This window comes from Lobosporangium transversale, assembly GCF_002105155.1.
Source record: "Lobosporangium transversale strain NRRL 3116 chromosome Unknown BCR41scaffold_1, whole genome shotgun sequence".
NCBI classification, from domain to species: domain Eukaryota; kingdom Fungi; phylum Mortierellomycota; class Mortierellomycetes; order Mortierellales; family Mortierellaceae; genus Lobosporangium; species Lobosporangium transversale.
The window spans coordinates 63,976-90,209 of record NW_019028979.1 but is presented as its reverse complement, the minus strand read 5'-3'; the positions used below and the strand labels follow the sequence as shown (position 1 = coordinate 90,209).

Here is a 26,234-nt window from a genome sequence, read left to right as displayed (position 1 = left end):
TATTGGAGCAGAATGTCAAAAATTACAGGAAAAAGTAGGATGCACGTTGGGATATCAAACCAGGAGCTGACGAAGGGCTAATACATCAGTCCCTTTCTTTATCTTAGTTTTAAGGAAAGGGTAAAGCTTTAGGCACTCATGTCTTCTCACTTGTTCAAGTTCAACATAAAATTGACGGGATATTCTCCAGTATGATAAATGATATGCTCCAAACGCTATTCTTGTTGCTGGAACCTTCTTTTCATATTGGTCTTTCTCTTCCTCGTCCACGAAAAGGGTCTCGTCGCTGAGTTCATTAGTTACAACTTTAGGATCAGCCATCGCTTGAAGACAAGCCTCGAATGCACTCGATGTACAAGCTGTGACCCCAAGACTAGCCCGAGTATAGAGATCAATCAATACCTTGGTTCTGTGGTTAGGTACCTAATGTGATAACTTGATACTTTACGGATCCGATACATATACTACAAAGATGGGCCACAACCGAAGGATGCTGGCACTTTGGTAGATCCGACGATTAATCACTTCAAACTATCTGAAGCTTCTGCACCTAGACTTGGTTGTGCGATCATGGTATTGTGATATGAAGGTCCAATGCTCAAATTGCTTGAATCAGTGATACATTTGCCGGCTTTTGAAACATTCTGCGCAAATAATAGGAAACAAATTATCGTGATAAACCAGCTACACCAAACAGCTGTTTTAGTCGTTATAGTTTATTGTTAATAGTTATCACACTTTTTTTTTAAAGATGGATGGGATTGACTGATGGACTAGATGGTCTTGCCATCTTTCAAGACTTTGCCCTCATTCACGTTTTGCTTTAGAACCTGCAGACCAAATTTCTTTTGCAAATATGAATTCGGAAATAGACCGGGGCATGTATCGAATAATTCTAATCAAATTGGAGAGTGAGCCATAATCGATGTAGCGTGGAGGTGATGATTTGAGGCACTTGCTCACGACATAGGAGGCGAAATTTGCAGTTGGAGTCGAATTCGGAGCTACGTAAACAAAAGAAGTTTGGGTACCTTGGTTAACTTTTGGAAAAAAAAAAAAAAAAAAAAAGTGCCTTTTGGTCTATGACATTCACTTCATATTTGCAATATTCCCTATATTCTGGCAATTACCTTGAGACATGTTCGCTCTAGCCATGACATACTTGAACACGGATTGGTAAAATGAACCTGTCGTTTTATACACGCGTTTAATAAAGGAATATACTAGTTTTTTTTTTTTTTTTTTTTTTTTTTTTTTTTTTTTTGAACTGCAAAGTATATCCAGATATTCCTAGTAAAAGGTACTAACCTGCAGGAAGGCTAAATTTCTTCAAGTTATTGTCACCAATATTGGACTTGATAGCACCTGGAACTATAGTACAGACATGAACACCAAATGGTGCCAATTCCAGGCGCATGGCATCCGATAGAGAATGAACAGCTGCTTTACTAGCAGAATAAAGGCCACCCCAAGGTGTAGATAAATATGCAGTGGCAGAACCAACATTCGCAATCAAACCAGATCCTTGACGAATCATGTGAGGCGCTACTGCTTTAGACGTCAAGATTACCGAAGTGATATTGGTATCAATCAATTGGCGAGTTTGCTCGACCTACAGATAAATAACGATAATAACAGTAACACCAGCAAAAAAAAAAAAAAAAAAAAAAAAAGAGGGAGTCAGTATTACAAATCCATTACTTATTCCTTTCTTTCTAACAAGTTGAATATGCTGAGTATTTTCTCAGTAGGTTTTTACTGCTCTATGACCCCAAGTAAGCTTACAGACATGTCAATGATAGGGCAGGCAAGGCCTATTCCTGCATTGTTGAATAAAATGTCTAGTGCACACAAACATGGTTATATGAATATGGTTGAATGCTTAATTTTAACATATTGAGAGTTTACTTTGTCATTTTATTCTGCCTTAACACATACCAATTCGGCCTTCCTTAGTGATGATGTGCTATATTAGAATATCGGAATTGGGTCAACATAAAACACTTTAGTAAAAGAACAATAAAGAGTCAAAAGTAATAGTAGCTCTACAAGACTATTTCGAATAGTTATTGTATATTACCTCTACAGCCTCTTTGATGGATTGCTCATTCACAACATCAATATAGATTTTCTCAATATCAAGTCCTGTTGCCGAAAAAATATACATTAGTTGCAGCCCCTGAGCAGAAATTAATACCATTAAGCTATTTCTTAATACCTTCAATGTTTGTAATGGCTTCCACGCGTCTAGCCCCAGCATAAACCCTGCATCCGTTCTAGTTGTATATTTACAAGTGTAAAGTAAAAAAGAAGGAAGAATTTTTTTTTTTGACTATTAGAATCTTCAATAATACATGTTGAACTCAATGTGAAATGTAACAGAATCATTTACTCTTTCGAATGACTTGGCAACTTCATAACCGATGCCTCCAGTGGTGCAACCGGTGACGAGAACAACTTTCTTTGGCTGAGTCATGGCGAGATTTTCGTTGGTTTTTAAGATAGAGAGAAAGAGAGAGAAAGAAAAGCATCACATCCCTGTTCTTATTGAGTGCATGCTCGGTTCGTTTGATGTTCTGTGAGCACTGATCGGATAAATTTTGTTTAATACTTCTCACCCAACAATCGCTCATTTGGCCAATGATGATTTGTATACTGTACATGTACAGTCACCTGAAACAAAGATTGGACAAAAAAATAAAATATTGAAATAGTTACGTAGGGAAGCGTTTCCTTCAATCTCTTTCCTTCCTGTTTTTCACATACAAACAGCTTGAGTAAACCACCATGGCGAGACACTTAGACATTGAGAATAAAGGTATCATCGTTGGAATGCACCTCGCGGGCATGAAGGCTGCGGAAATCGCATTGCAACGCGGTGTACCCCGAACCTCTGTTATTAATATTATCAGGGTGTACCAAGAAAGAGGCACCACTGCTTGCACTCCGATCCCAGGACGGCCCAAAGTACTAAGTGAACGGGACCTCAGGAGCATCGTTCGCCATACTAAGCAGAATAGAAGGTGTACTCTTAATGATATCACTAACCAATTGCCGAACAAAGTTTGCGAGAGGACAGTTGCGAAGGCATTGCATTCACTGGGTATTTTCAGCCGGATTGCAGTAAAAAAACCATTCTTAAAAGAAGGACATATAAAAAGGAGGCTGCAGTTTGTCAAAAAATATATGAGTTGGTCCATGGAAGACTGGAATCGGGTAGTTTGGACTGACGAATCATCATTTGAAGTTGGTGAGCATTTTCGTCAAATAAGAGTTTGGCGTAAAGTAGAGGAAAAGTACGATCATGATTGCCTCCCACCCACTTTCAAAAGTGGTAGAACAACTCTGATGGTCTGGGGGGCGTTCACAGCAACCAGAAAGTCTCGGTTGGTTGTATTTGAAAGAGGTCGTAAAGATGGACGGTGTTTCGTGGAAGATGTATATCAAGGCGAGCTAGCCAGATTTATGGCTGAGGTAGGGGATGGCATACTTATGGAGGATAATGCTCCAGTTCATACTTGTAAGATTGCAAAAGAATGGCGCGAAAAAAACAGCATCCCGAGGATTCCAGACTGGCCTTCATGCTCCCCAGATTTGAACTCTATTGAACATGTATGGTCACTTCTTGCGGATGCACTCGATAGGCGCGCTAAAGGGCCAAGAGATCTTCCCACTCTCACACGGGCTCTTATCGAAGAGTGGAATAATTTACCGCAAGAGAGGCTGGCCAGCCTTGTCGCTACCATGCCCGAAAGGCTGGAAGAAGTGAATGGGGTCGATGGTAGGAACACTCACTATTGAACCTACATGGCACTTTTGCTACTCTAACAATGCCGTCTTCAAAACCCCAATAAATAACAGTATTGACCTCTTTAGTGAGCATGTAAAATTTCATGTGTATTGATGAAGTCTTTATGTATGTTGCATATGAGCTGTTTGTCCAGGTTGTTCAAAAAAAAATCAAGAAAATCCATTTTGTCCAAACTTTATTTCTAGGTGACTGTACATTGAGGCTATTTATTTATATACTTTCTTCACACATGCGATGAAATGCATTACTGTACTGAGTAAACCCATGTGATGAAATGCATTACTGTACTGAGTAAACGAAGCAGACGATATTTCCTCTTTCAAGATTGATAGGCCCTAGTGTTTTTATTTTTTATTGCTCTGGATGTCTAGGTGTATTTACATGACCATGGTAAGCTGATATGTTCGCGATCCTTTTTTGAGCAGAAAGTTTTGGTTGTTAAGAGTTTCGATAAACCCCTGAAACCCGCCAGTAATGTCCGAAAACTGCATGTCCTGGAATGTACGATACAATTGCTCGTAAGAAAACATGCTGCTTGATGTTTCATTTGCGATCTTCTGCAACTGAGCGACATATCTATCATTTTTCACGATAATGTCGGAAAAAGAAAAAAAAAACGTCAGATTTTTATTGATGGTGAGGAAAAAAAAGAAAAAAAAAAAGCATTACCTTTTTATAGCAGCTCCTTTTCCGCGACCAGATGATCCTTGACCTTGACTGGGGCCAAGACCCTGCCCTGACCCGAATGCATCACGCAAGCTGAACGTCCTGAATAATGCAGAAAACGAGATTATAAACATATATTTCAGAAGTACATGAGTGAAGAACTCGTAGAGAAATAATAAGTAACAACAACGCCCTGGCGGCTCTAAAATCACTTACATGATCTCCACAACATCCATTGCGTCTCTCTTTGTTACAAGCTCGCGTAACTCTATCCTTGCTTTTGCCTCAGCCATTCGGATTAGAGATTCTAATTGCCGCGTCGTCACTGGTGTGCCATCTGGTGATCGATGTCGCTCACGAAGAGCAAGATAGTAGTCCTGTAGGATTGCAGCCGCCTCCGGCGAGAGCCTTGGATGCACATATTGACGAGCATAAGCAATGTATTTTCTCAAGAGCGGTTGAGCAATGAGCTGCAAATCATCTTCCTTTGTCATCTTTAGACGTTCCGATAAAGGGTCACTCATTCTTGCTTTAGTGTCGCTCGATTCCGAGGGGTGCGACCGATCCATTTCACTATCTTGAGAGGAGGTAGGCCTAAGAGCTCGCTTGTCTGCTGCATGTCCTGCATGTAAAGCCATCACATGCCTAGAGAGATATTTATCCATTTCGCTATCAGGTTTGTCCATCAGGATAAAAATCAGGTCGAAACGAGACAATAGTGCACCATTCATCTTCAGGTTCTCTGCCACTGACTTGGCAGTGTTATAATGACCACCCTTTGGGTTTGCAGCAGCAATTACACTGGTTCTAGCAGGCAATGTACAAAGGACTCCTGCCTTGGCAATGCTGATCGACTGTTGTTCCATTGCCTCTAACAAGGCATTATGATCTGTTGTCATCTTGTCAAACTCATCAATGCAGCAACATCCTTGATCACCTAGAACCAAAGCTCCTGCCTCAAGCGCAAAATCAGACCCCGAACCTCTGACTAGTGTTACAGTTAATCCGCCAGTAGATACTCCACTACTCCCGCAGACGTAAACACCACGAGGAGCTACCTTCACAGCTGCAGATAGCATTTGAGACTTTCCTAGACCGGGATCTCCAACGACCAAAACATGGGGATCTGCACGAGTGACAGTTCGGTCTATCGCACTGTTGCCACGTCTTCTACCACCAAAGAGCGCAAATAGGATTCCGGCCTTGACCATTTCATGACCAAAAATTAGAGGACAGAATGAATTGACGATAAGCTTAAATAGCTGAGGCTCCCGAGTAATGTCTTCGATTGCGTAGAGATCCCTAGTATTGATCTGGATGCTGTCCTTACTGTCTTTGGAAGATCCTTTCGGGTCATAATCTTGATCGTTTTCTTCCTCATCCACAGTGGTCATACTGGACTTTTGTAGGTAGTTGACGTCAATATAAAGCAAATACATAGTGTTTCCAGTTCTTGTTCGGGAATGATATGCTATGCACCAAACGAAAACTCTATTTGTCAGCCATGCCATAGATCTACTATGTCGATTTCAGTCTTCATTATTGCAGAACAAGCTAAAATTCGAACCTTTTTCGGTTTGAGCAACCTTGACAATCCCAGTGATCTCTACGACATCTCCTGGAATGACACGGTCCACAAGATCGTTTATAACTTCACATTCAATCGACCTTGGGACCCTGCCAGAGTCCAATCTGTCATCTGGGAGTTTCTCTTGTAATCTAATAGCAATGAATGCAGGCATAATTAATAGGGGGGGTTTGTCGCTAAAATCCAAAGCTCTTCAAACACATGCCTCATACAGTATCAGTTTTCTCACCGAATGACTTGCCAGTCGACAGTCTCTGTCTCATAGTCAATTCCACGCTGCGGCGTAAATTTCCCGCTCCTGCAACCAACTTGGAGGCATCTTGTTGGTTCTTCATATCTTGCGTCTTTAAATTCCACTGTCTGAACTGCTTGGCAGGTATTGCAAGTAAACGCCATTTTTATAGCAAGAGGCTTCACCCCAGAAGTTCGAACAACGGTCCCCCGTACACAAACCATTTTCCCTGAGAAAAGTAGCAACACAAAATATGTGACACGGTGACAGAAGTCAGTATCACGTCGTGCCTCTCAACCATATCCATATACTCTACGATGAATACTAATCAGCATGCCCTTCCTTTGATTCATATCATACCAATAAGGTCCGCTTTCAGATCCTTGCCACGTGTAATCTTGTCGAAACAGGCGAACCGCACTGTAAATCGCTTTTGTTGGGTCGTCTTCGTTGCTTCTTCACCAAAAATAGCCTGTTTATGTGTAGTGTTGCGAAGTTAATGCTAGTCGTCCTGATAATATGAACCGCGATGCCGTAACCTTTATTTAGTGTGCTTTACCTGAATGGCAGCCAAGGTAATACAGCCAATAATATCTGTAGGCCGTTCAACTATAAGCTTCATCAGATCCTCAATTTTACATGCTTGAACCAAATTCTTGAGGTTCACAACCAAGACCCTTCGTTGTGCGATAGCACATTGATGCTCCTAAAATATGCAACGTGCTCCATAAAAGCCATGTGAGCTGTTGAAGCATTATCTACCGAAGTTTTAGCCTTTCTTATAAATAAAAGCAAGTATATGCACCTTATTGAGTCTATAAAGATGATAGTCTTGAATATATCTCTTGAACTCAGCAATCCATGGAAGAAATTCATGTTGGGAATGGTAGACTACAACAAAGATTACAAAGGGTCAACATGTTATGACAGCTAATGCTCCATGCCCGCTAAGGGAAAAAAAGAATAGAACGATAGGCTTCCACGGTTCGGTTTAATTTACCTTCCTGTGGAAAATATACGTCCCAGTCCTTCCATGGGCAACTAACAACATGTTTTGACATTGGTGGCGCCGTACGTTGTATCTGCAACGCCGCTGCAGGTATTTCATTCGCCTGCACCATTATAGTGTTGACATCAGGGACAATACCATCTTCATCCTGATCCTGATTCTGGTTTTTAGGAGCTGAAGTTCTGGGCCTCTGCCAGCGTTTATTTCCGTTTTGTTCGTTTGCATCGGGATTCTGTGAACGGCCAGGGTACAAATTATTCCTGCCGCTACCATTCTCATTGAACCAACTACCATCACCACCATGTCGCTTCCCCCGACCACGTCCCCGGAAGTAGCCCCACCCTCCTCTTCCTCCTCCTCCTTGGCGAGCATATGCCCCTCGTGGATTCGACTGTTCTGGTGGCATTAGTGGCACTCCATGAACAAGAATGAATAATAAAAAAAGGTGGCTATTAGATGCCTATTAACTTTATTTGGCTGTTTAAAAATCAATCACGTTCTTCAAGGCCATGTCTTGCATGAGCTGTGGACGGGGTCGAGGATTTGTTTTTGAAGCAAACGTAGAGTACTTTCGCTTCTGCTTTGTCAACTCTACTGTGTCCCCCCCAGCCTGGCCAAATAGCGCGGTAATCCTGGGCTGCGAACGACTCTCATCATCATCAGGCCTACTCACCAACGTGATATCAAAAATAAGATCAGCTATTGTTGGTGCACTCCAATATTAAGCATTTGCGCATAAATATAAATACTTACCAGCGAACAGTCTTTCCTGATGTCTCCAACAACGTTTTGCAGGTCTGCCAGCTGAAGCGCACAATGTTTGGATACCCAAATATTGGATCCATGTTTGCTTTGAGCCACGAAACAGTCTTGGGATCTATGAAGGAGCCATATCAATACATCACGATGTCACATCAAAAACTAGCAGACAGATGTATTTCCCTAATTTCATCTTTCTTTTTTGTTGTTGTGGTAAGGATGTTTACCAGATGGATATCCAGATCCGAATTGACGAGATATTGTATCATCCATTCCTGTTTCTGCAAAGATCCAATGTTTTAGAACATCATCGCGTGTGACTTTGGCACAAATACTGGCAGCAGAGACAATAGGGAATTTGGAATCAGCTTTCTTAGCAACAACAATCTTGGATATAGATGGAAACAGTCCCTCCAGTTTTTTCTGATATGTTTCTGGTGGTCCCACTGTGTCGACGTAGACCTAATTCAAAAGTCATTTTGATGATGATGTTCAGAGTGACGTTAGCTGCTCCATACCTCTGATGGTATTTGCAAGCAATAAATATTGTGATGATTAGTCAATTCGAAGAAATTGCCGGCTCGTACTTCTTTCACATTCACTCCAGAGGCTAGAGTTTCACGGATGAGCTGGATTGTCGTATCATGAGCTAGTGCGTTCAAATTGTATTTCTCCCTAGTAATGTAGTGGTGCTTAGTGATCATCCGATCCAGAAGATGATCTAGAGAACTTTTTGTGCTTAAATAAAAGGATTCTTACTTTCGGAGCATACTATTTGAGATATCCATGGGTGAAAGGATCCGAACGCTCCATCCGATCAAATCTGGCCGTGATGTAATAACTTCTAGCAAATTGTCTCTCTCGTGCTCTTTGAGAGTTTTAGAATCTAGGGTATATTTGGAGGGTGCAAGTAGGTGATATATTGAATAGTTAAAAGGCGAGCTTGTTCAAGACTATGGGATTAAGCGATCTGCAGCCGTGGAAGAGGTGGGGTAGTAGCCCATACCTGCAAAGCCAAGGCCTGCTAACTCATCTGCTTTGGACAGTGGACAGTAGCAGATACCATACACCATGGGTCCCAAAACGGGTCCTCTCCCAGCCTCGTCTACGCCAAGGATGCATTCCTGATCCGGTTCAAGTAATGTAGGCAATGGAGTCGTATAGGTATATGATTTTAGCAAAGCCTTGTCTGTTCCTGAGGGTGGTCGGATGGCACTTTCAGAGACGACTAATTCTTCTTCCTCTGTTTCAAACGGGAATAATTCCTCCTCTGGATCCATGAGTTACTGTGCTTGTTTTCTCTAAATGTGCAATGTACTGCAAACATTGGTTTATGTAATTACACTTTCATGAGGACTGCTTCGCTACGCTTTTTTTTTTTTTTTTTTTTTATCACTCAATATGGCTTCTTTTTTATTGACTTCTCCTTGAGCTGTATTATCTAGGAATCGCGCGGTCGCCTCGGTAGTAGGCATTGATCCTGACAAGGTTGTTTCGACAACAACAGCAGCTTTGCAACACTAATTTTTTTTTTGCCAGGTGCCCCCTGTACTATTCTCAGTTTTCCCATTAAAGAAGCCATCTTCTGTAACCCGTAGCGATGCCATGGACTTTGCAGAAATAGCACGGGCGTGTCCTGTCTCGGTAAAGTAGTATCAACTCCACAGTCAGTTTTATTCGCTTCCAAGCATTATCAGAAGTTCAGAAGAAGCTGGAGCGGCTCAGAAATAGGTAGCCTAATTTCCTCAAGGTATTTAGAATTGACACTATGTGTTTCGCCTACTTCGAAGTGCTGTTTTGGCGTGCGGGTGTAGAGTATGATTGGACCGAAGCTGGCCTTCTCCAATGTACCAACTACTCTGTCTTATCGTTTAGTCGCCATGTGAAATGCAACAATGTATTTCCAGCTTGGGATACGCGAAGTGCAAGTGGAGCTGTCTTATGACCTCTCTCCATTTTTCCTTTTTTATCCAATCAAATGAGAGCTTTTCTTTTTTCTCAGGGCTGTCACTCTTTTTACTCTTAGTTCCCATTTCCCATCCTTCATTTCTTTTTTGCTTTCCAAATTTCCATTACTTCCTTTCTTGTCTTTCAATTTTAACTTTTTACTCACGATGGGCACTAACAGGACGAATAGTACTAATGCTAGCATTCATTCTCATGCTCAGTCAAGTCAAGACAATTCCAGGTCTTTCGGATCAAATGACTGGATTAACTATGCCTGTCAACTCGCCATTTCAACTTCAGAGCCTGGAGCCAAGACCAAGCTTAATTCTCTAATGTCTGAAGCCAATCAACGCTACTTACATCATTTCAATGACCGATATCAATCAACTCTTATCGCAACACGCAACCATACTTTCGACCGGCTACATCGGCTTCTTCAGACAGCTGCAATAGCTCCTTCCAGCTGCATTTCTACTCGACTTGGTATGAGTAGTCGCTTTGTCCAAGAACCAATGCTTCTAAGCCTTTCTTTGGACAGTTCAGATCCCATCACTTATAGACAAGGTACGTGTTTAAAATATAATTAAAAATTAAAAAATTAAAAATGGAGCTATGACTTGAAGTCGATACCTGTTGACTCTATCTTGAATGATACACAATTTCGTTTAAAAACATTTTTATTCCTTCAGTTGCTATTCTACCCCATGATGCATTAATCCTATGAAGCTACTAACCCTTTATTGTCCTTTTTTCTCATTCCCTCGTGTTTTTTCGATTGGATATGGATAAAATATTAGCTGGCGCACAATGTCCTTCAGTCCCAATCATTCGATGTTTCAAACAGGGGATAGAAGAGACCAGCCAACCTCCACAATCAGCAAACTCTGACTCGTCTTCGTCACATGCTTCTGCCCACAGATATCATTCTCGAAACCACTCGGCTCATAGAGACTCATCTAATTTAGGCAATGAGACAAGTACAAACATGGATACCCACAACAATAGCAATAGCATCAGTCGTGAAAATCTTTGCTCATCAATCCCTTCTCATTTGCGTGCACCGACCTCTAAATCAAAACCTACTATGCCTACGTCGTTTATGCGCTCCAATATTTCATTGTCCTCTATAACCGTATCAACTAGGACGAAGGGCGAATCCGAGGAGTCATCATCATCAGCTTCCTCTTCTTCTTCCTCTAATTCATCGTCTTCATCAACTTCATCATCTTCTGGAGGGTCTGATTCGAAAAACAATCTAAAACCTCAGAATACAGCATACGTTGGTGCAGGAATATCAACCTCTGCACTTTTATTTTCAACTAGCCAGGAATTTAGTCAGATCTGGTCCCAAACTACTGCGTTCTTACACCGAACCTTTTCGCCTACATATCGAGTCGGAAATCTTTATCTTGAATCATGGACTAATGGAACACAAAAGCGTGGACTAGAGAGATTCAAAACAAGTCTTTTGCGAGGTGATGCATTCTTGCTGGTTCGGAACGTGACTATACAGCTTAAGGATTTACTCAAAAGGACAATCGCAGAGGCTGCAGAATTAGAGCGCCGGCAGGCACAGGTCCTTGAAGATAAGAAACGGCGTGCAGTACTGACACATACCAAAAAACCCAATGCATCATCCAAAGACAACAGTGATGGTGCGAACAATCAATCGGATAGTAACAACGTTAATAATGGAAACTCACGGACACAGTAGACATCAGCAGAAGTGAATATATCGTTATAGAAATGCTGAGTAGAGGATTAGGGCAATAAAGTGTATCAATATGTATTTATGAACATCTACAAGGATGAATTATATTACTTTAATGTGCATGTATTAGATCAATGAATAACAATTAATAAATCGGTAATAAATTTTTATCTCCTATCGCGTTAGAAAATGCTTGAGTTGCTCGTCCTGTTCCGCCAGTAACTCCTCTATTGTCTTTTCTTCCTCTTCTACACATCCATCCTCGTCTACTATCACGTCGACCTTGCTATCCTCTAAAGCCACTGCTGTTTCTGCCGCTCCCTGGAGCAGCTCCTTTGGTATACCGCGTATGACGCGTGTCTTGCTTGCTGATGCTGCGGCCCCACTGCTCCTTCCACCTCGAGCATTCTGACTACTGGTTGCAGCACCAAACATCAGTGGTGCGTTTTGAATCAGGAGATCTTGAACTTCAGACTCTAGTGTCAAAATCTGGTTGTTGACTTCATCCTCATTAATGTCAGCAGGATCTAAATCCTTAAGTCGAAGAGTGCTATGATTTGATTTTATGACAGAGTTCCGATTAGGTCGTAATCCATCAGTGCTCTCCATAGCCTCTAAACCAAAAGCAGCGGAAGATCCTTCAGCCCCTTCGATTGCACCTGTTGTTATTCCTTGATCCCCTACATTGGCTCGCTCGTTGCCTTTACTTTCGCCTTGGCTTTGCCCTCGATCTTCTTCGCTCTCCTTTCCTTCCTGCTCCTCCTGTTCTTCCTCGTCCTCTTCGCCAACACGTTCCACGTCAATTCTGTAGAATGAGGCGCGATGATGATGCGGATATGAGCGTCCAGTTCGGCCATGGCCTCCACGTGGATAAAATGGCATCTGTGAATGAGCTTGAGACATCGCGACTGTACTGTTAGCCGATGTATTAGAGATCGAAGTGACAAGTTGTGGGCTTGTGCTTGTAGAGCTCATCAAACGACCAAAAACTCCTTGAAATGGGAAAGAGGTCGAGACCGGAGAATGCTGCTGTTGTGATTGCTCTGGTTGTTGTGGCTGCTGTGGTTGCGGCTGCTGCTTTTGTTGGTGTTGATCTTGGAGTGCATCTTGCTCAATACAATCAAGGCATACACGAATGGGTTTACGAAGTTCAGACGGAATCATGTTTCCTGCAGAGACATCACCAACCAGGGCTACGCCTTTCATTTGACAACACTTCCAGCAGATAACTCGGCCACACAATCGGCAGTGATGCTTGCGGACCAAAACTCCAAACTTGGTAACTGAGCATACCATACAGACAGCTGCATCCTCATCTCGCACCCAGTCTGATCCATTTCGTAGGGTTCCCGTCATCATCATTGTCGAATTATTGCTGGAAGGCAGGATGTATCCGGAGGCACGGCTCAAGGTCTGCTTGCTGTTATAACTGTTACCACTGTTATTGTTATCCTGATTTTGACTATTCTTATTATCGCCACCGTTGCTTTCAGAGCCAGTGGCAGTGGTAGCAACAAGGTTACTGAGGTTAGTACTTGAGGAAGATGAGTAAAGCGATGAAGCTGCAGATCCTGAGCTTTCACTGTCGTCCTCTGCATTCTTCCTCTTGCCTTCACCATCTCCGTGTGCTGAAGAGAATGGAGCAGAGACAACTTCAATAGCGGATCTGCGTGGCTTGTTCTGGTCGCCTCCTCCGTAACCACCATTGTTACCCTTCATGAACCATAAAGCATCAAAAGCTGAACCAGAAAGGGTCCTATCAATGCCAGGACGTCCTGTTGAAGCGCCAGTCATCCATGAGGGGGGTCGGTTCTTAAGTTGCTGTTGAAGGATCTGTTGCTGCTGCTGGTGATGATATTGTAGCGCGTTCGCTGCACTTGTTCCTCTTAGTGTCGCATAGGAGCTTTCCTTGCTATGATCGCCAGAAGTAAACGGAGAGAAGGCTCCACCATTGAGTGCGAAATTAAAGAGGCTTCCTGCCATAGACTGCGGCCGGTTCAAGTTCAAGAACTGTTGATAATGGAATGGATCAAATGCGCTACCGCCTGGAGAGGTCACAGGCGAAGCTGTGAAAGAAGTACCATTCGGCCCAACGGCGCCATTACCGCTGCCATTATTAAAATTATTGTTGATTTTGATAGATCCAAGATTGAGGCCTCCAGGAATGCCCCAGGTCTTAAGGAATGAAGTGTCGAATGAGAAGGCGGAATGTCGCTTGAACTTTTTGAGATCTGCCAAGTACTTGGATTGGAAGAGAAGATGATGTTTGTGGGCTACAATCGTCTCATTGATCAGCGCCAAAAAGCTATCTCGAATTGGAGTCGATTCGAATAGTAGGAGTAACGAAAGTTGTGGAGCCGAGATCTTGAGCAGTGGTCGTTCTTGTTATACAAGTTATGTATGTTTGAAGGAGCAAAAAAAAAAAAAAAAAAAAAAAAGTACATAAGTTCAAGACCTTAGCAACAACGACAAGATACATTACTACATTGACTTCTTTTTTATCTTCTATAATCCTCTATACCATCATCTTCGACCGCATCCGCTTGTACTTGAGTCAATCTCGAGATATGTTGATTTTTCAAATGTCCAGCATATGGGTTCTCCGAGCGCATTTCGTTATTGGACGTTGTAGAGCCTGGGGCATTTCGTTCAGTTTTGTCTATAAATGTTTTCATAAGTAGCTCCTGTTGTACTGCATCTGAGATATCCTTTTTGTTGTAAGAAACGCTGTTGTCAGAGTTGACTATCTCTGTAGAGTTAGATACGTCACTGTGATTTTGTGCTGTTGAGGATGTGGATGATATATGCTGCTCAAGGCCCTGCTTGTGGCCATCGTTGTCAATTTTGTTTGTGCTTTTGCCTGATGGAAGCGTTGGTAGTTTGGTTCCCGTTACCAGGACATCTGAGAACAGATACAACTATTTGGAATGTGGACATAGAGGATGTGATATTAAGCTCTTCAACTCTTGTTTCTTTTATACATGTCTATAAAAATAATAATATAAACAATAAAAGGTAATTCAATACTTGAAAGCATCAAAAAAATTGTGAAGGCATTGTATTACCAGTTCTTCGCGTTTTTCACAGTTTTCTTCAATCCGAAAAGCACGCGCTGTGTGTATCAATATCCTTCCATTGGCAATCAGAGGCTGAAGTTTTTGGCGGCAACAAAAATTAATAAGTTTAATGCATTAACTTAAAATATATAATGTCTTTTCTTTTCTTTTCTTTTCTTTCCTTTTTTTTTTTTTTTACCTTTCCTTGATCGAACTCATGTTCAATCTCGCAGATTCGATGGAATTCCCCAAAGCGAATGTTCCTGCTTGGACGATCCTGTCGCCTTCCTACACGCTGAGCCGCTAGAATTTTGGTTCCACCATTCTGCTGCATTGCTGCAATCATGGCTGCACGTTGCATCGCGTCTCGTTTTGCTTGTGACGTCAGTGATGGAAGCGATGCTCGCGGCCCATTATTATTGTTATGATTATTGGAAGAAGAAGGAGGGCAAGGTAATGGCCCTCCAGCTAAATGACTCGATGATGAACTCAAATGCAATCCACCTCCGTTGCCACTTCCGCTGCCGGACCCTACGATGCCGCTTAAACGCGCTGCAGAGGATGTAGAGAGCGTTCCGTTATGGTGCTGTGGACCTGATAAATGACGATGGTTAGCACTACCATTACTACCGGCACTACTGCTTGTAACAAATGCTGAAGCAGAGGCAATGGTCTCGCCCACGATAGCAGGGCCGACTACACCGCTTCCGGAACTATTGCCATTACTGTCGATCATGACCAGATCATTATGGGAGTCTTCCAAGTCCAACAATGAGATTGCATCAGATCCACACATGGTCGTTCGGCTGTTACTGCCGGGTTGCGTCGTTGGCAACACAATGCCATCTAAGTTTTGTGTTGCAGTTCCAGAAGTCCCCGTCCCTCCTTGCATTGGTCCGTGTAAATCCCCATATTGACTACTCACGCGGGATGAGGATCCTGGATGGACAGTGAAGTATGAGTTATTTGAGTTCGCGTTTAAGAATGCTAGTGTCTCGGACCGTGACATCGTCATCATTCCTCCTGCAGCGGCAGTGGAAGCAGAGGGGGACAGCTGCCCCAACGTGGCGAGATTAAATCCTGCAAGGTTGTTACGTTGAATTGGAAGGATATGAGGCGCCGCAGTTGGATCGGAGGAGAGCTTGGAGGTTGAAAGAGGACGAGTCAGGACACGACCTGTGGGTGCGGCAATCGTGGCGGAATATTGACCAGCGGTATCTGGTTGAGGAACCCGCCTTGCGGAGGCTTTTCTGGCCAAATTCCTGCTGTTGCAGTTGATATGAGCAGTGCCAGTGATGTCGTTTCCCTTGCTGGTACCTGCTTCAAAGACTTCAGGAGGATAAACATCTGTCTCTGTTGATTCTGCTTCCGCTCCTGTTTCTACCGCTGTTGCGGTTGAAGCCATTGAGGTACCCGAATCTTTTTTATGGAGAACCGCAGTGAGGATGGCAGACTGTTCATCAGGATTAGTGAATGATGATGATGGTGAGGATGAGAATGATAGTGATAGTGATAGTGATGATGACGAGGATGATGGTGATAATCTTGGCCTTTGCGGCGACAGAGCTTCTGTAGCCTGGTCAAAAAATGATGTTTCGAGGCCGTTGACCAAAATGGGTGATAGAGGCTGTGTCGAAGCTGGTGATATTGTTGTGGTTGGAGAAGAGGCTGTCAAAGAGATGGGAGAAGTCGATGCAGAAGACGATGAAGATTGATCGTCTCTTCCAAGCACTGCCGCTACTGTCGCGGCTTTGCCAGTTGTTGTTGTTGTTGACACCATGATGGCTGCAGCGGTTGCAATGGGTAAAGGCTTGGATGGAGGTGTTGTTGGTGTTGGTGTTATTGTTAAGAGAGAAGCGGAAGGAGAAGAAGGCGTTCCTACTGTAACTGCAGTTGGTGTCGTTGTTATCTTCATCATTGTGATCGATTTCTTGTGGCGAAGTAGTTCTGGCATATTAGTGGTAACTTCTGTTGGTATTTAAGGAAGGCTCGATAAGAATACAATCGTATAGTGAATGGAAAATAGAGTGAATCCAGTTGGTATGGCGAAGGTCGACCAAGAAGTAGAATCTTGCTCTTTTGGATTGTTGGGCAATATAATTTTTTTGTTTAGGGAAAAAAAAAAAAAAAAAAAAAAAAACGTTATCAATTGAAGATGAAGGACGGAGAAAGAACAGACAATTAATGGTTAAGGATCAGAACTTGGGAAAGAATGTAAGAGGGGCGAGGGAGTGAAGAAATATGGAAAAAGGGATGAAAGATGTCTCGAAAGTTTATGTGGAATGTAAAGTTCAAAAAACACAGGCATACAAAAAAAAAAAAATAAATATAAAAATAAAAAATAAAAAAGAAGTTTCCTTTGTTAACATGAATGTGAGGAAAGCAAAAGAAGTAGGAAAGTAGGAGTTTAAAGGTAGAAAGAACAGAAGGATGGAAGAAGTAGAGGGTAGTGGAATGAAAAGAAGGGAAGGGGAAAAAATGTAATTAAGAAAAAAAAAAATAAAGTGCGCCCATGCTCTGTCCCACCAACGCTTTGCACTTCCTTTATTTTCTTTTTTTGCATGTATGCGTGCTTAATGTTAAACAACAGTTGCCCGACAGGGCCGGCATGCAGGTCAATGCATGGTTACATGTCAGCTTATGAAAATATTACAGGATCAGAAAGACAGCGACAGTTCTGAGCACAGGCGAGATCATTACAAGATTGGTCAGCCAAAGATCGAGAGAAAAAAAAAGATATACTACAGTACCATGAAAAGATAAGCGTGAAGAGAAAGAGAATGAATGACCATGCGTAAGAGCGTGATCGTTGTGTTGCTCATGGGGTCGTTGTTGACAGAAAGTAGAGAAAATGATAATATATATATATATATATATATATATAATAATAAAATAAAAAATAAATAAAAAAAGGGGTTGACTCTTTTTTTTTTTTTTTTTTTTTTTTGATCACATTTCCCTCCTTTTTTGTGAAAAGACGAGCTAACCGACATTAGTTGTGGCTGTTCAGCAAGACAGAATTGATATATTGTATAAAAGTTGGCATGACACTTCTATACTTGCAAATTCACAAATAAAAAGCACATCGTCGCCAATTTTTATCAGCAAAAAAAAAAAGAAAAAAAGAGTGAGAGGGAGAGACACGCGCCAGCCGCATTTCCTTAAAAACCAATTGTTATCGATGTCAATGATGCTTGTGCATGTGTCAAACAGGGACATGTATCAAAAAGGATGAGGAACGAGCACACGATCTGATGTCACTCCTTCAACAGAAACAAAATAAAAAAAGGGACTATTGATAGTTTTGCCATACAACTCTCTCTAATTGTGTCATTTAACACGGTTCTATTCCTTTGGCATATGTGCAACATTGGCGGATACCCCTTCAAAGAGATGACAATACTCCGAATAAACAATAACAAAGTGGTTGTGATCATTATTAGTGATCTTTAAAGTTAATGCTTTGACTACGATAGTGTCACTGGGTCAACCATCTTTTTCTCTTGTACTAACCAGATGTACTTTGGTCTCAAACGAACATGTGTTTACAGCTCAAAGACCTCATTCATCTCTTGTCAAAGAGCAATATTGGATCAGTGTGAGTACATGCCCTGATACATCTCACTTTGAAAGTAAATGATTGTAAAATAAGGACCATCATCGACTGGAATTCAGTGAGGCTGCACACAAGCAACTAAAACTATTTCTTCTTTTAAATACTCGCATTTATTCGATCCATATTGTCTCTACTTTGCTTATATTAGCAGTTCAAAAAGACGCCACGCCGCTTCTCTTCTTCACGAACCTCAAATTGCAACTGGGCACAGATAAAAATCGCACCAAAGCAGCAAAACATGGTCAACCAACCATGCAGAGTTGAGAAGAGATCGTGTAACATAATCTTCATTCCATCTACGCCAATACAGAAGCCCACCAAATTTGCTATCATCATCAACATGATATTACTCACTGCTCCTACTGCACATAAATGGCGGTAGTATGGCCACTTGCCCCACTTAAAAAAAAAAAAAAAAAAAAAAAAAAAAAAGTGTGATCATGTTAACATCGCAAGATGGAAATCCATTGGTGGTGTCTTAAATTAATTTTTCTTGTTTTTCAATGCGAAATAATCAATAATCTTACCTTCTTCTTGGAAAATACTTTGCTTGCAATGATCTCGGGAAGAATGAATAAAGAAATTAGCCATCCCCAGGCCAATAGCTTCAGGTTGATATCGTGCCAAACTGCAACAAATGTGAAGACAATCCAGATATTGTAAATAGCGTACTGTGTGCCACCAAGTGGGATGTAAATGTACCGCAAAATCCAAAGATTATAGCTCTTGTGCCAGCTACGCCAGAATCCCAATGCGGAATAGTTATTGACAACACATCGGATCATATTCTCTGGAGCTTCGATGCCATCCAGCAGCGCCCATAGCCGGAAGAAACGCCAGATAATCATCAGCTTAAGCCAAATAAGGATCAAATTGAAAAGCCCAATCATACAAATCTGAAGAATAGGATCGTTTTCCCATGCCTGACGTTTGCTGATTGCCACCATGTGCATGTAGTGCATTGTAAACTCCATAGTTGATAGACAAATGATGAGACGTATGACCCACATGGATAGTGCCTTTGATGTTATATGCTTTGGATAGCGAAGCTGTATAATATGATCATAGAATGAAATGATAAAGAGATCGATTTGTTGGTAATGTTTTTCGTATAATTTTGTAAATATATATTGTGATAATGAGCTTCATTCCTTACCTGGGAAATAAAATCGTTAAAGGTCATGATGGGACCAGCAACATAAAGAGGTGCATAAAGCGCAAAGGCAAGATAGTAAATAAAGTTGTAATCCTCTGCAAATGTAGGTGTATTGACACGTTCTTTGTCGGTCATGACTCCTTTTTCGCGCTCTTCTTTCTATTAACATAATGGGGAAAGAGGGACCATTTGTTAACCATAAATATCTCCTAGCGAAAATGTGCCCAACTCTATTACTAGCCAACTCAACTCACCGGAATGTTCTCCCTTTTCTGTTTAAGAGACCAATAATAATCCAGGTTGAATGATACAAGGCGAAGCATAGTAAAGTTGAAGTTGACGTCCCAGCGACCGTACATATCGCTATGATTATCCTAATAAAATCAATGAGGCTGAATGTCAGAAGGCACAGAGTTATATGTATCATACATGCAAAAGAGGTGCCATATAAAATTAAATGAGATGCATGCGATATGATGTATTACTAGCCATGCTAAAGATCCATGCAGACTGGAGAATTTGTATCCTTGATGGCTCTCATTCAAAAAGAGAATGGATATGTTGAAAATCCATGTTAATGCTGGCATCAATCGAGACGATCCACCCAGTTTTGCAATGGCATAGTTAATGCTGACAATGGTTCCAATTTTGAGGATACTGTTCCCATACATGAAGTATAGATAAAGTATCGAAAACGCTAGGAAAAAGTAGGTACGGTACAGTGGTTGGAGAGGTGACTTTACTGGTGTCACTGGCACAAAGATGCGGCGGAATAAATGGCTGAAAGGAAGATAAAAGCAGCAGACGAGTGTAAGGGTTGGTAGATTGTTGCGGAAATTGGCGTATTGTTCGTCGCTATTATCCTATTGAGTGTGTTGTTGATTCAGCCGAAATTTCGATTGATCATTAGCATGTTCATCCAATATACTAATCATAGATCAGAAGCCGAAGAAGCAAGATATATTATATTCATTGTTCCAGTTTGGGATTGAATGTAATAAAGCTTACCACTTTGTATCCGAAAAAGCCATCCGAGAGCAAGTCCTTGTATTTCTCATAGTTTGGATTTGACTCTGTAAAAGTAAAGGGAAGAAGTTCAGTGGAATTATAAAAAGTATGTTAATACCGTCAGTCAACCGACCCATCCATTTCCTTTTCCATTTCCATTTATTCGCATGTGTTCAAATTAAATATAAAAAAAAAAAAAAAAGAAATTGTAACTGACCGGAGCTTGCATCATGTGCTGTCTTGAACATGTATGGAACAATGGTGACAAAGGCAAAGTAATAGATGTAGAACTCCTTTTTGTACCATAATGGTGGGTTTGTACTTCTATCCTGAGCGCGTTTCTTATAAGTTGACTGTGTACCAGAAGTACTTGGCTTGTCAGTAAGGTCCTGCTGTCCTACATCGTTGTTGTTGTTGTTGTTGTTGTTGACATGGAGCAGAGGATGCTGTTCTTGTTCCTGATGTCCAGTCATTTGCCGTATTGTCTACAGTGCCGGAACTCGTTACAACTTTCTGATGAGGTTGTGTTTGAAATATTCAGCCAAAGAGAGAGAGAGAGAGAGAGAGAGAGAAAGGATGAAAGAAAAGAAAAGGGAAATGGATGGAATGGAGCAAGACTCCTTTGTTTTTTTTTTTTTTTTCCGTTCTCCGTGGGTGAGACGGATCATAAATTAGCCATTGTTCGTTAAACAAATACCACAGTGCATTTTATAACCTATAAACTTGAGATCTTTCTCACTTGCTGGCTTGCTTACTTACGAGCTTACTTTTACTTACATGTACTTGCATAGTTACAAATTGAAATAGTGGGGCATTGTGCCAACAGAAGCAGATCTTGTCGTGCCAATAAAAGCTCATTTACCGACATGGCATCGCCTGTCCGTATGTGTGGCACATGCAGCCCTTTTTCATTGATAAATATAGACATTGAGTGTAAAAGGGTCTCCTCTTCCTTCCTCTTCTCTGTACAGTATCATTTGTAATAATATTTATTAAACATATCCATTCCTCTCTCATCTTTTTCTATTCTTTTCTTCTCTCTTCTTTGTCTCGACAAACTTACTCATCAGATTTTATTTAACGTGGGGCTAAAAAGCAACTCAGGACGCAAGCATATTATCATACACTTGGATTAACATTTCATGTATTCTGGACGTCAGGCATCATCATCGGCAAGGCAGTTGGGACTATCTTTCCCTGGCCAGTTTGCACATTCACAACAGCCACGACAATATCAATCACAACAACATCTGCCCTTACAACAACAACAACATTATCATTATCATCAGCAACAATTCCAACAACAACAACAACATCAACAGCAGGATGAGGAATCAATGCCGCCTGCCCGCGAGTTCACAATAGTGGCGCTGGGTAAAAGTGGAGAAGGTATTTGAAAAAAAAAAAAAAAAAAAAAAAGTGTTTAAATTAGCTTAAGAGAATGACCATCTCACATCGTGATGGTTTTCTTGTATTTTCATTTCAGGAAAAAGCACATTGTTGAATTCAATTCTTGGCAGACAGATGTTCATGGCAAAAGCTTCTGTCAGTGTAAGTATAAGAAAGGTTTTTTTGTTCCCTTCTAGAATTTGCCTACTGCTGACCTGTCCTCCATCAAATGATGACAGGACAACAATTCATCGATAAAAAAACCCCCCAATTTATTAATATGCATGATTAAGCGATCCCTCTTTGCACCGAATCGCTTCCTTATCCTGGCTCGGACCCTTAGCACTGTTCCTTTTTTTCTTTTTTTACAAATGTTTCCTGTTCCTGACTGGTAACATTCAATCAAACTTTTTATATATTGAATAGGAAGTAACACAGCATGTAGATAAAGCTACGAACCATTTTCTAAACATCCCTACAAATCCAGTAATGCATTGCATCGACACTCCTTCGTTCAATGGCAAACTCCATGATCCTCATCGAGTTAAGGAACTTGGAGTCCTCTTGACCAAGGTTGCAGCAGGAGTCGATGCATTCTTATTTGTAGTCAAATGCACACGATACAGGTGAGCTTTATTTTTAAAGACTACAATAACCATGTTACACATGTCTCATTTATTCCGAAACTGTTGGAAATGGGTCTAGAAAAGCTTTTTGCATACAAAAAAAGGAGGTGGCTGTAACATTTTGGAGAAACACAACTCAAATTTTACTATTTCTTGTTTCAACTTCAACAACAATATCAGATATGATAATACATTCCATCAGACACTTCAAACATACCAAAGCTTATTGACGCCTGCGTTCTGGTCAAAGCTCATAATTGTCTTCACACATGCAACGCCAGAACTCTTGCCAGTGGCTCAATCGCGTGTGCCTCTCATGGCTTGGGCTCGGGAGATCCAGGATAACTTCAAATTGGCTACGCCACCCATGGTGGTCTTTGCAATGGATTACATTCGATTTCCATATCCTTTAGGAGGTGCACAAGACTTTTGGGAACGATTGATGGAGTTGGATGCAAATACAGAACCATACTGCCACAAACCGTTCTTGGAAAGCTTTGGAAACGGGATCGCAGTCGAGGGGTACGTGGCGAGGATCAAAGGTCATTTGGCATTGTTTGAGCCAAGCTTCTTTGAGGACCAGGCAGAAGGCCAATACAGGGAACAAGAACTCAAGAAACGGAAAGAGAGTCGGTTCAACTTGTTTCGGAAGAGTACACGTGCAACCAGATGATTCCCCATTTTTTAAAAGGAAATAATCATTGTTGTAGTTGTAAATATTAGATTTAGAATAAAAAAAAATAAAAATAAAAAATAAAAAAACACTACATTGGTAAGAATTATATTTTTCAATATGGAAAGACGGAGAAAATTTATTGTTGCTCGAATAGAGAGACTCTTTTTAATTATGACATAAAAAAGTAAAAAAGAACAAAAAAAACAAACAAAAGTAGCTTAATGCTGTCTAAGTAAATAAGTAAATGATGGTGATGGTGGCTGTTTGAATAAATACTATAAAGAAAACTTTTTTTCTGCTACATCCTTAGTAAGGGTTTTACAAGAGCGACGACTCATAGAACTGAGCTTCTTCATCATCTGCATGCTGTGGCTTGACAGCAGGAGGAACAATCGACCGAGGCGACAATGCAGGCGCATTCGATGATGGGCTCGTTGGGGATGTCGCTCCCGCAGGCTTCATCCTAGGTGAAGGGGCACCAAAGACCTGATTCTCTATCAAAACAGGCTGGAGATGTTGAGGTTGAGGCGCTGGGATGTGCTGTTGTTGCACAAATTGTTGTTGTTGCTGAATTGGCTGCTGCTGAGGAACAGGAGGTGGGACCACAGGTGTAGTTGAAGAGGCTGAAATTGAATTCTTGTCGACTGCAGCCAGAACATCTTCGTAAAAACCATCACCCAATGAAGAGGAAGAGCTGCCAAGAGGACTAGCGCCTGATGTTGGTGGTGGTGGGATAAATCCTCCGTTCGATGTCGTCTCCTGCTGTTGCTGATTAGCAGTGTTGATGGCAAGAGCTTGAGCAGGAGCTGAGTTACGGGCCTCAGTTTCCATAAGACGCTTCTTAATGTCGTCTTCATCTTCATAATCTTCGTCCTCCTCACCCTCACTGTGATACATTTGTGCCTGGTCTTGTGCAGCAGCAGGGACCTCAATAGGGCCAGAAGCTGGTACTCCCACAAACTTGACAGATTTTTTGCGCGTTATTCCAGGGACATTTTCTTTACCTTCGGTACTAGATGTCTGCTGATCTTGTTGTTGATTTTGGTCACCGTCCTTGGCAGCATTCAGGACTGAAGCAGGAACGGCTGGGACAGGCGTCTCCTCATCATCATCATCACCTACAGGCTGAGCATAAGCACCAAAGATGGTGTCACGGTAGCCGTTATACACAGGTGCACCATCCTCATCTACCTCAGTCTTGTCATCATAAAGAGTTGGGTTGAACGGGTGAGAAGGCAAGATGGGTGCCAAGGATGGAGCGGCGGACGAATTCTGAGCGGACTGAGGAACAGGTTGAGAAGGTTGAGAAGGTTGAGGAGGTTGAGGAAGTTGAGGGACAGGTTGGGAAGCAAGTTGGGAAGTGGGCTGAGGAGCTGCCGTTGCCTGTTGTTGATCCTGTTGCTGCTGCTGCTGCTGTTGTTGACGTTGCAAAGCGCGCATTTGCTGTTCATACTGGTGCTGCTGAACATCTAAGGGCTGCATTTCAATTTCTCTCATACGTGGCGAGGCAGCAGCACGACTCATTACGGGACTCGACAACTGACTATGTGCAAGTGCAGGCGACCCCGCAGGAATGGCGGCAGCAGACATAAGCTCACGATCTTGGAAAGGGTTTTGATTTGGAATACGAGGGGACATGTTCTGGCGAGCATCACTTCCGATTGATCTTGAAGAAGCCGAATGATGAAGTTGCTGTGAGCCAGGTGGGCCTCCGCGCATCACGGGGTTTGAGTTGTTGCGTTGAATAGGGGCATTTCCACCGTTGGAGGGCATCACACGAGAGCGATTCGGATCATAAGCGGACTCTGGCTCCGAATCCACTGATCCACGGCTATTTTGCTGAATGCCACCATATGGCTGTTGTTGGGTAGGGCGAGGAGGAGGTTGATAGGGCTGATGCTGCTGTCTAGGCGAAAGAGAGGTTGCACCATCCATAACAGGAGCCGCAGCTATCTCTTCAGGCCCTTCAAAGGGGTTCCTAGTGCCATTCACATGCTGCAGTTGATAAGGCTGTTGTTGCGATCGAGGACTGCCGTGTTCATCACCGCGAGGACGATCCTCGGAGTGTGTAGCAACAGATAAAGGAATTGCCACCATACCATCACTCTTTCCACCTCCAAGAGGGTCAGTTGGGGGAGGACCAGAGCGGGCTGTCGACGTCTCGCTATAACTCTCCTTTGTGTCTTCAAGTCGGGTGTGCTGGCTACGCTCCCGGGCATGTCGACGATTTCTGATGAAAAAGACAAGAGCAACAATCAAAAATAAAGCGGTCACACCACCAATGATACCTCCAAGGGCAGCACCAGAAAGTCCACCAGATCCTTCAGGAGCCACAGTTGAATGATCGCCAGGAGCTACAGTATCAGTAGGATCAGGCCTAGACGGAGTTGTGACAATAGGGCCAGTGACGTTAAATTGATTCGAGCTGTCCCTTCTTCCATCAGTGTAACCAGCATAGAAACTATGCTGTTGAGTGAGAGATAACAGTTCAATATATTAGTTACGGATATGGTTGGTCAAAACACTTTTAGTACAGCAGTTTGATGATTCCTTTCAAAGAATTACATACAAAACCTCCAGTAGCTTCTTTGGGGATGACAACATCAAATCGAAGTAGAGTCTGGGAAACATTACGCTGGATGTTGTATCTCTGCCCACTAAGGGCGCGGAGTGTAAGGTCGAAGGGCTCAGTGCTGGGAACGGCAACATTGGCGTTGTTTATAGTCCAGTTGAGAACAATGCTTTGGCCAGGGGCGACTGTTGTCCCGGGTGCGAACTTTGCAAAAGCAATGTCGGCAGAGACGCCCTTGATCCACGCCAAGGACGTGAGCGCGACAATAGCCAGTGATGTGGCCATGGGTTTCGAAGAATAAGTATTCATCGCACGGAACGAATTTTACGACAGTGAATGGATGGGAAGGCCTATGTTTAATCTTAATTGGGGACTGCAACAAAGCGGGAAATCGGAAATAAGATGTGAGCTC

At 42.2% G+C, this 26,234-nt stretch overlaps 8 protein-coding genes across 8 annotated transcripts; 2 read left to right on the top strand and 6 right to left on the bottom strand.

Annotated features, from left to right (window-relative positions):
• Positions 1 to 672: 672 nt before the first annotated feature.
• Positions 673 to 2,563, bottom strand: BCR41DRAFT_316053 (oxidoreductase). Its single transcript, XM_022021230.1, has 8 exons — positions 2,393 to 2,563; positions 2,219 to 2,276; positions 2,081 to 2,145; positions 1,939 to 1,966; positions 1,786 to 1,841; positions 1,309 to 1,612; positions 1,131 to 1,187; positions 673 to 1,004 (listed from the first exon to the last, which is right to left on the bottom strand). Exons 1-8 carry the CDS (start codon positions 2,474 to 2,476, stop codon positions 808 to 810), a joined length of 849 nt encoding a protein of 282 aa, XP_021886290.1. The 5' UTR covers positions 2,477 to 2,563; the 3' UTR covers positions 673 to 807.
• A 1,549-nt stretch (positions 2,564 to 4,112) lies between these two features.
• On the bottom strand, positions 4,113 to 7,733 carry BCR41DRAFT_343787 (MCM2/3/5 family-domain-containing protein). The gene is made up of 9 exons (XM_022022357.1): positions 7,298 to 7,733; positions 7,103 to 7,188; positions 6,857 to 7,003; positions 6,658 to 6,769; positions 6,295 to 6,526; positions 6,045 to 6,196; positions 4,694 to 5,948; positions 4,481 to 4,579; positions 4,113 to 4,387 (listed from the first exon to the last, which is right to left on the bottom strand). The coding sequence occupies exons 1-9, from the start codon at positions 7,710 to 7,712 to the stop codon at positions 4,189 to 4,191; spliced, it is 2,697 nt and encodes an 898-aa protein (XP_021886289.1). The 5' UTR covers positions 7,713 to 7,733; the 3' UTR covers positions 4,113 to 4,188.
• A 47-nt stretch (positions 7,734 to 7,780) lies between these two features.
• BCR41DRAFT_343782 (ribonuclease H-like domain-containing protein) lies at positions 7,781 to 9,368 on the bottom strand. Its single transcript, XM_022022356.1, has 6 exons — positions 9,072 to 9,368; positions 8,825 to 8,951; positions 8,653 to 8,740; positions 8,293 to 8,527; positions 8,060 to 8,183; positions 7,781 to 7,971 (listed from the first exon to the last, which is right to left on the bottom strand). The coding sequence occupies exons 1-6, from the start codon at positions 9,343 to 9,345 to the stop codon at positions 7,788 to 7,790; spliced, it is 1,032 nt and encodes a 343-aa protein (XP_021886288.1). The 5' UTR covers positions 9,346 to 9,368; the 3' UTR covers positions 7,781 to 7,787.
• An 811-nt stretch (positions 9,369 to 10,179) lies between these two features.
• On the top strand, positions 10,180 to 11,726 carry BCR41DRAFT_391059 (hypothetical protein; the record flags this gene model as incomplete). Its single annotated transcript, XM_022028322.1, has 2 exons — positions 10,180 to 10,576; positions 10,810 to 11,726. 2 exons carry the CDS (start codon positions 10,180 to 10,182, stop codon positions 11,724 to 11,726), a joined length of 1,314 nt encoding a protein of 437 aa, XP_021886287.1.
• Positions 11,727 to 11,842: 116 nt separating this feature from the next.
• BCR41DRAFT_417757 (hypothetical protein) lies at positions 11,843 to 16,893 on the bottom strand. Its single transcript, XM_022029536.1, has 4 exons — positions 14,979 to 16,893; positions 14,789 to 14,872; positions 14,245 to 14,641; positions 11,843 to 14,104 (listed from the first exon to the last, which is right to left on the bottom strand). Exons 1-4 carry the CDS (start codon positions 16,731 to 16,733, stop codon positions 11,898 to 11,900), a joined length of 4,443 nt encoding a protein of 1,480 aa, XP_021886286.1. The 5' UTR covers positions 16,734 to 16,893; the 3' UTR covers positions 11,843 to 11,897.
• A 1,605-nt stretch (positions 16,894 to 18,498) lies between these two features.
• BCR41DRAFT_316043 (MBOAT, membrane-bound O-acyltransferase family-domain-containing protein) lies at positions 18,499 to 21,179 on the bottom strand. The gene is made up of 7 exons (XM_022021229.1): positions 20,777 to 21,179; positions 20,560 to 20,624; positions 20,037 to 20,414; positions 19,806 to 19,925; positions 19,552 to 19,710; positions 18,923 to 19,444; positions 18,499 to 18,794 (listed from the first exon to the last, which is right to left on the bottom strand). The coding sequence occupies exons 1-7, from the start codon at positions 21,030 to 21,032 to the stop codon at positions 18,540 to 18,542; spliced, it is 1,755 nt and encodes a 584-aa protein (XP_021886285.1). The 5' UTR covers positions 21,033 to 21,179; the 3' UTR covers positions 18,499 to 18,539.
• Positions 21,180 to 21,524: 345 nt separating this feature from the next.
• BCR41DRAFT_343777 (AIG1 family-domain-containing protein) lies at positions 21,525 to 23,253 on the top strand. Its single transcript, XM_022022355.1, has 4 exons — positions 21,525 to 21,948; positions 22,046 to 22,110; positions 22,375 to 22,574; positions 22,755 to 23,253. Exons 1-4 carry the CDS (start codon positions 21,702 to 21,704, stop codon positions 23,245 to 23,247), a joined length of 1,005 nt encoding a protein of 334 aa, XP_021886284.1. The 5' UTR covers positions 21,525 to 21,701; the 3' UTR covers positions 23,248 to 23,253.
• Positions 23,254 to 23,373: 120 nt separating this feature from the next.
• Positions 23,374 to 26,234, bottom strand: BCR41DRAFT_320 (hypothetical protein). The gene is made up of 2 exons (XM_022021375.1): positions 25,820 to 26,234; positions 23,374 to 25,716 (listed from the first exon to the last, which is right to left on the bottom strand). Exons 1-2 carry the CDS (start codon positions 26,129 to 26,131, stop codon positions 23,569 to 23,571), a joined length of 2,460 nt encoding a protein of 819 aa, XP_021886283.1. The 5' UTR covers positions 26,132 to 26,234; the 3' UTR covers positions 23,374 to 23,568.

What these genes read in the sequence shown, in the direction of transcription:
- BCR41DRAFT_316053 (XM_022021230.1), bottom strand. Translation starts at nt 2,476, where the DNA reads ATGACTCAGCCAAAGAAAGTTGTTCTCGTCACCGGTTGCACCACTGGA. An exon ending in CACTAAGGAAGGCCGAATTG is followed by an intron (nt 1,842 to 1,938) that starts GTATGTGTTAAG and finishes TGTGTGCACTAG; the next exon opens with ACATTTTATTCAACAATGCA. An exon ending in GAAATTTAGCCTTCCTGCAG is followed by an intron (nt 1,188 to 1,308) that starts GTTAGTACCTTT and finishes ATAAAACGACAG; the next exon opens with GTTCATTTTACCAATCCGTG.
- BCR41DRAFT_343787 (XM_022022357.1), bottom strand. Translation starts at nt 7,712, where the DNA reads ATGCCACCAGAACAGTCGAATCCACGAGGGGCATATGCTCGCCAAGGA. An exon ending in TCTGAAAGCGGACCTTATTG is followed by an intron (nt 6,527 to 6,657) that starts GTATGATATGAA and finishes TACTTTTCTCAG; the next exon opens with GGAAAATGGTTTGTGTACGG. An exon ending in GTCGACTGGCAAGTCATTCG is followed by an intron (nt 6,197 to 6,294) that starts GTGAGAAAACTG and finishes CATTGCTATTAG; the next exon opens with ATTACAAGAGAAACTCCCAG.
- BCR41DRAFT_343782 (XM_022022356.1), bottom strand. Translation starts at nt 9,345, where the DNA reads ATGGATCCAGAGGAGGAATTATTCCCGTTTGAAACAGAGGAAGAAGAA. An exon ending in AGCAGGCCTTGGCTTTGCAG is followed by an intron (nt 8,952 to 9,071) that starts GTATGGGCTACT and finishes AATATACCCTAG; the next exon opens with ATTCTAAAACTCTCAAAGAG. An exon ending in CGGATCTGGATATCCATCTG is followed by an intron (nt 8,184 to 8,292) that starts GTAAACATCCTT and finishes GCTCCTTCATAG; the next exon opens with ATCCCAAGACTGTTTCGTGG.
- BCR41DRAFT_316043 (XM_022021229.1), bottom strand. Translation starts at nt 21,032, where the DNA reads ATGACTGGACATCAGGAACAAGAACAGCATCCTCTGCTCCATGTCAAC. An exon ending in ATGGATCTTTAGCATGGCTA is followed by an intron (nt 19,926 to 20,036) that starts GTAATACATCAT and finishes TGATTTTATTAG; the next exon opens with GATAATCATAGCGATATGTA. An exon ending in TTAACGATTTTATTTCCCAG is followed by an intron (nt 19,445 to 19,551) that starts GTAAGGAATGAA and finishes CATATTATACAG; the next exon opens with CTTCGCTATCCAAAGCATAT.
- BCR41DRAFT_417757 (XM_022029536.1), bottom strand. Translation starts at nt 16,733, where the DNA reads ATGCCAGAACTACTTCGCCACAAGAAATCGATCACAATGATGAAGATA. An exon ending in GTGAAAAACGCGAAGAACTG is followed by an intron (nt 14,642 to 14,788) that starts GTAATACAATGC and finishes CATTCCAAATAG; the next exon opens with TTGTATCTGTTCTCAGATGT. An exon ending in GGATGCGGTCGAAGATGATG is followed by an intron (nt 14,105 to 14,244) that starts GTATAGAGGATT and finishes TTGTATAACAAG; the next exon opens with AACGACCACTGCTCAAGATC.
- BCR41DRAFT_343777 (XM_022022355.1), top strand. Translation starts at nt 21,702, where the DNA reads ATGTATTCTGGACGTCAGGCATCATCATCGGCAAGGCAGTTGGGACTA. An exon ending in GCTGGGTAAAAGTGGAGAAG is followed by an intron (nt 21,949 to 22,045) that starts GTATTTGAAAAA and finishes TTTTCATTTCAG; the next exon opens with GAAAAAGCACATTGTTGAAT. An exon ending in GTCAAATGCACACGATACAG is followed by an intron (nt 22,575 to 22,754) that starts GTGAGCTTTATT and finishes CAACAATATCAG; the next exon opens with ATATGATAATACATTCCATC.
- BCR41DRAFT_320 (XM_022021375.1), bottom strand. Translation starts at nt 26,131, where the DNA reads ATGAATACTTATTCTTCGAAACCCATGGCCACATCACTGGCTATTGTC. An exon ending in AAGAAGCTACTGGAGGTTTT is followed by an intron (nt 25,717 to 25,819) that starts GTATGTAATTCT and finishes CTCACTCAACAG; the next exon opens with CATAGTTTCTATGCTGGTTA.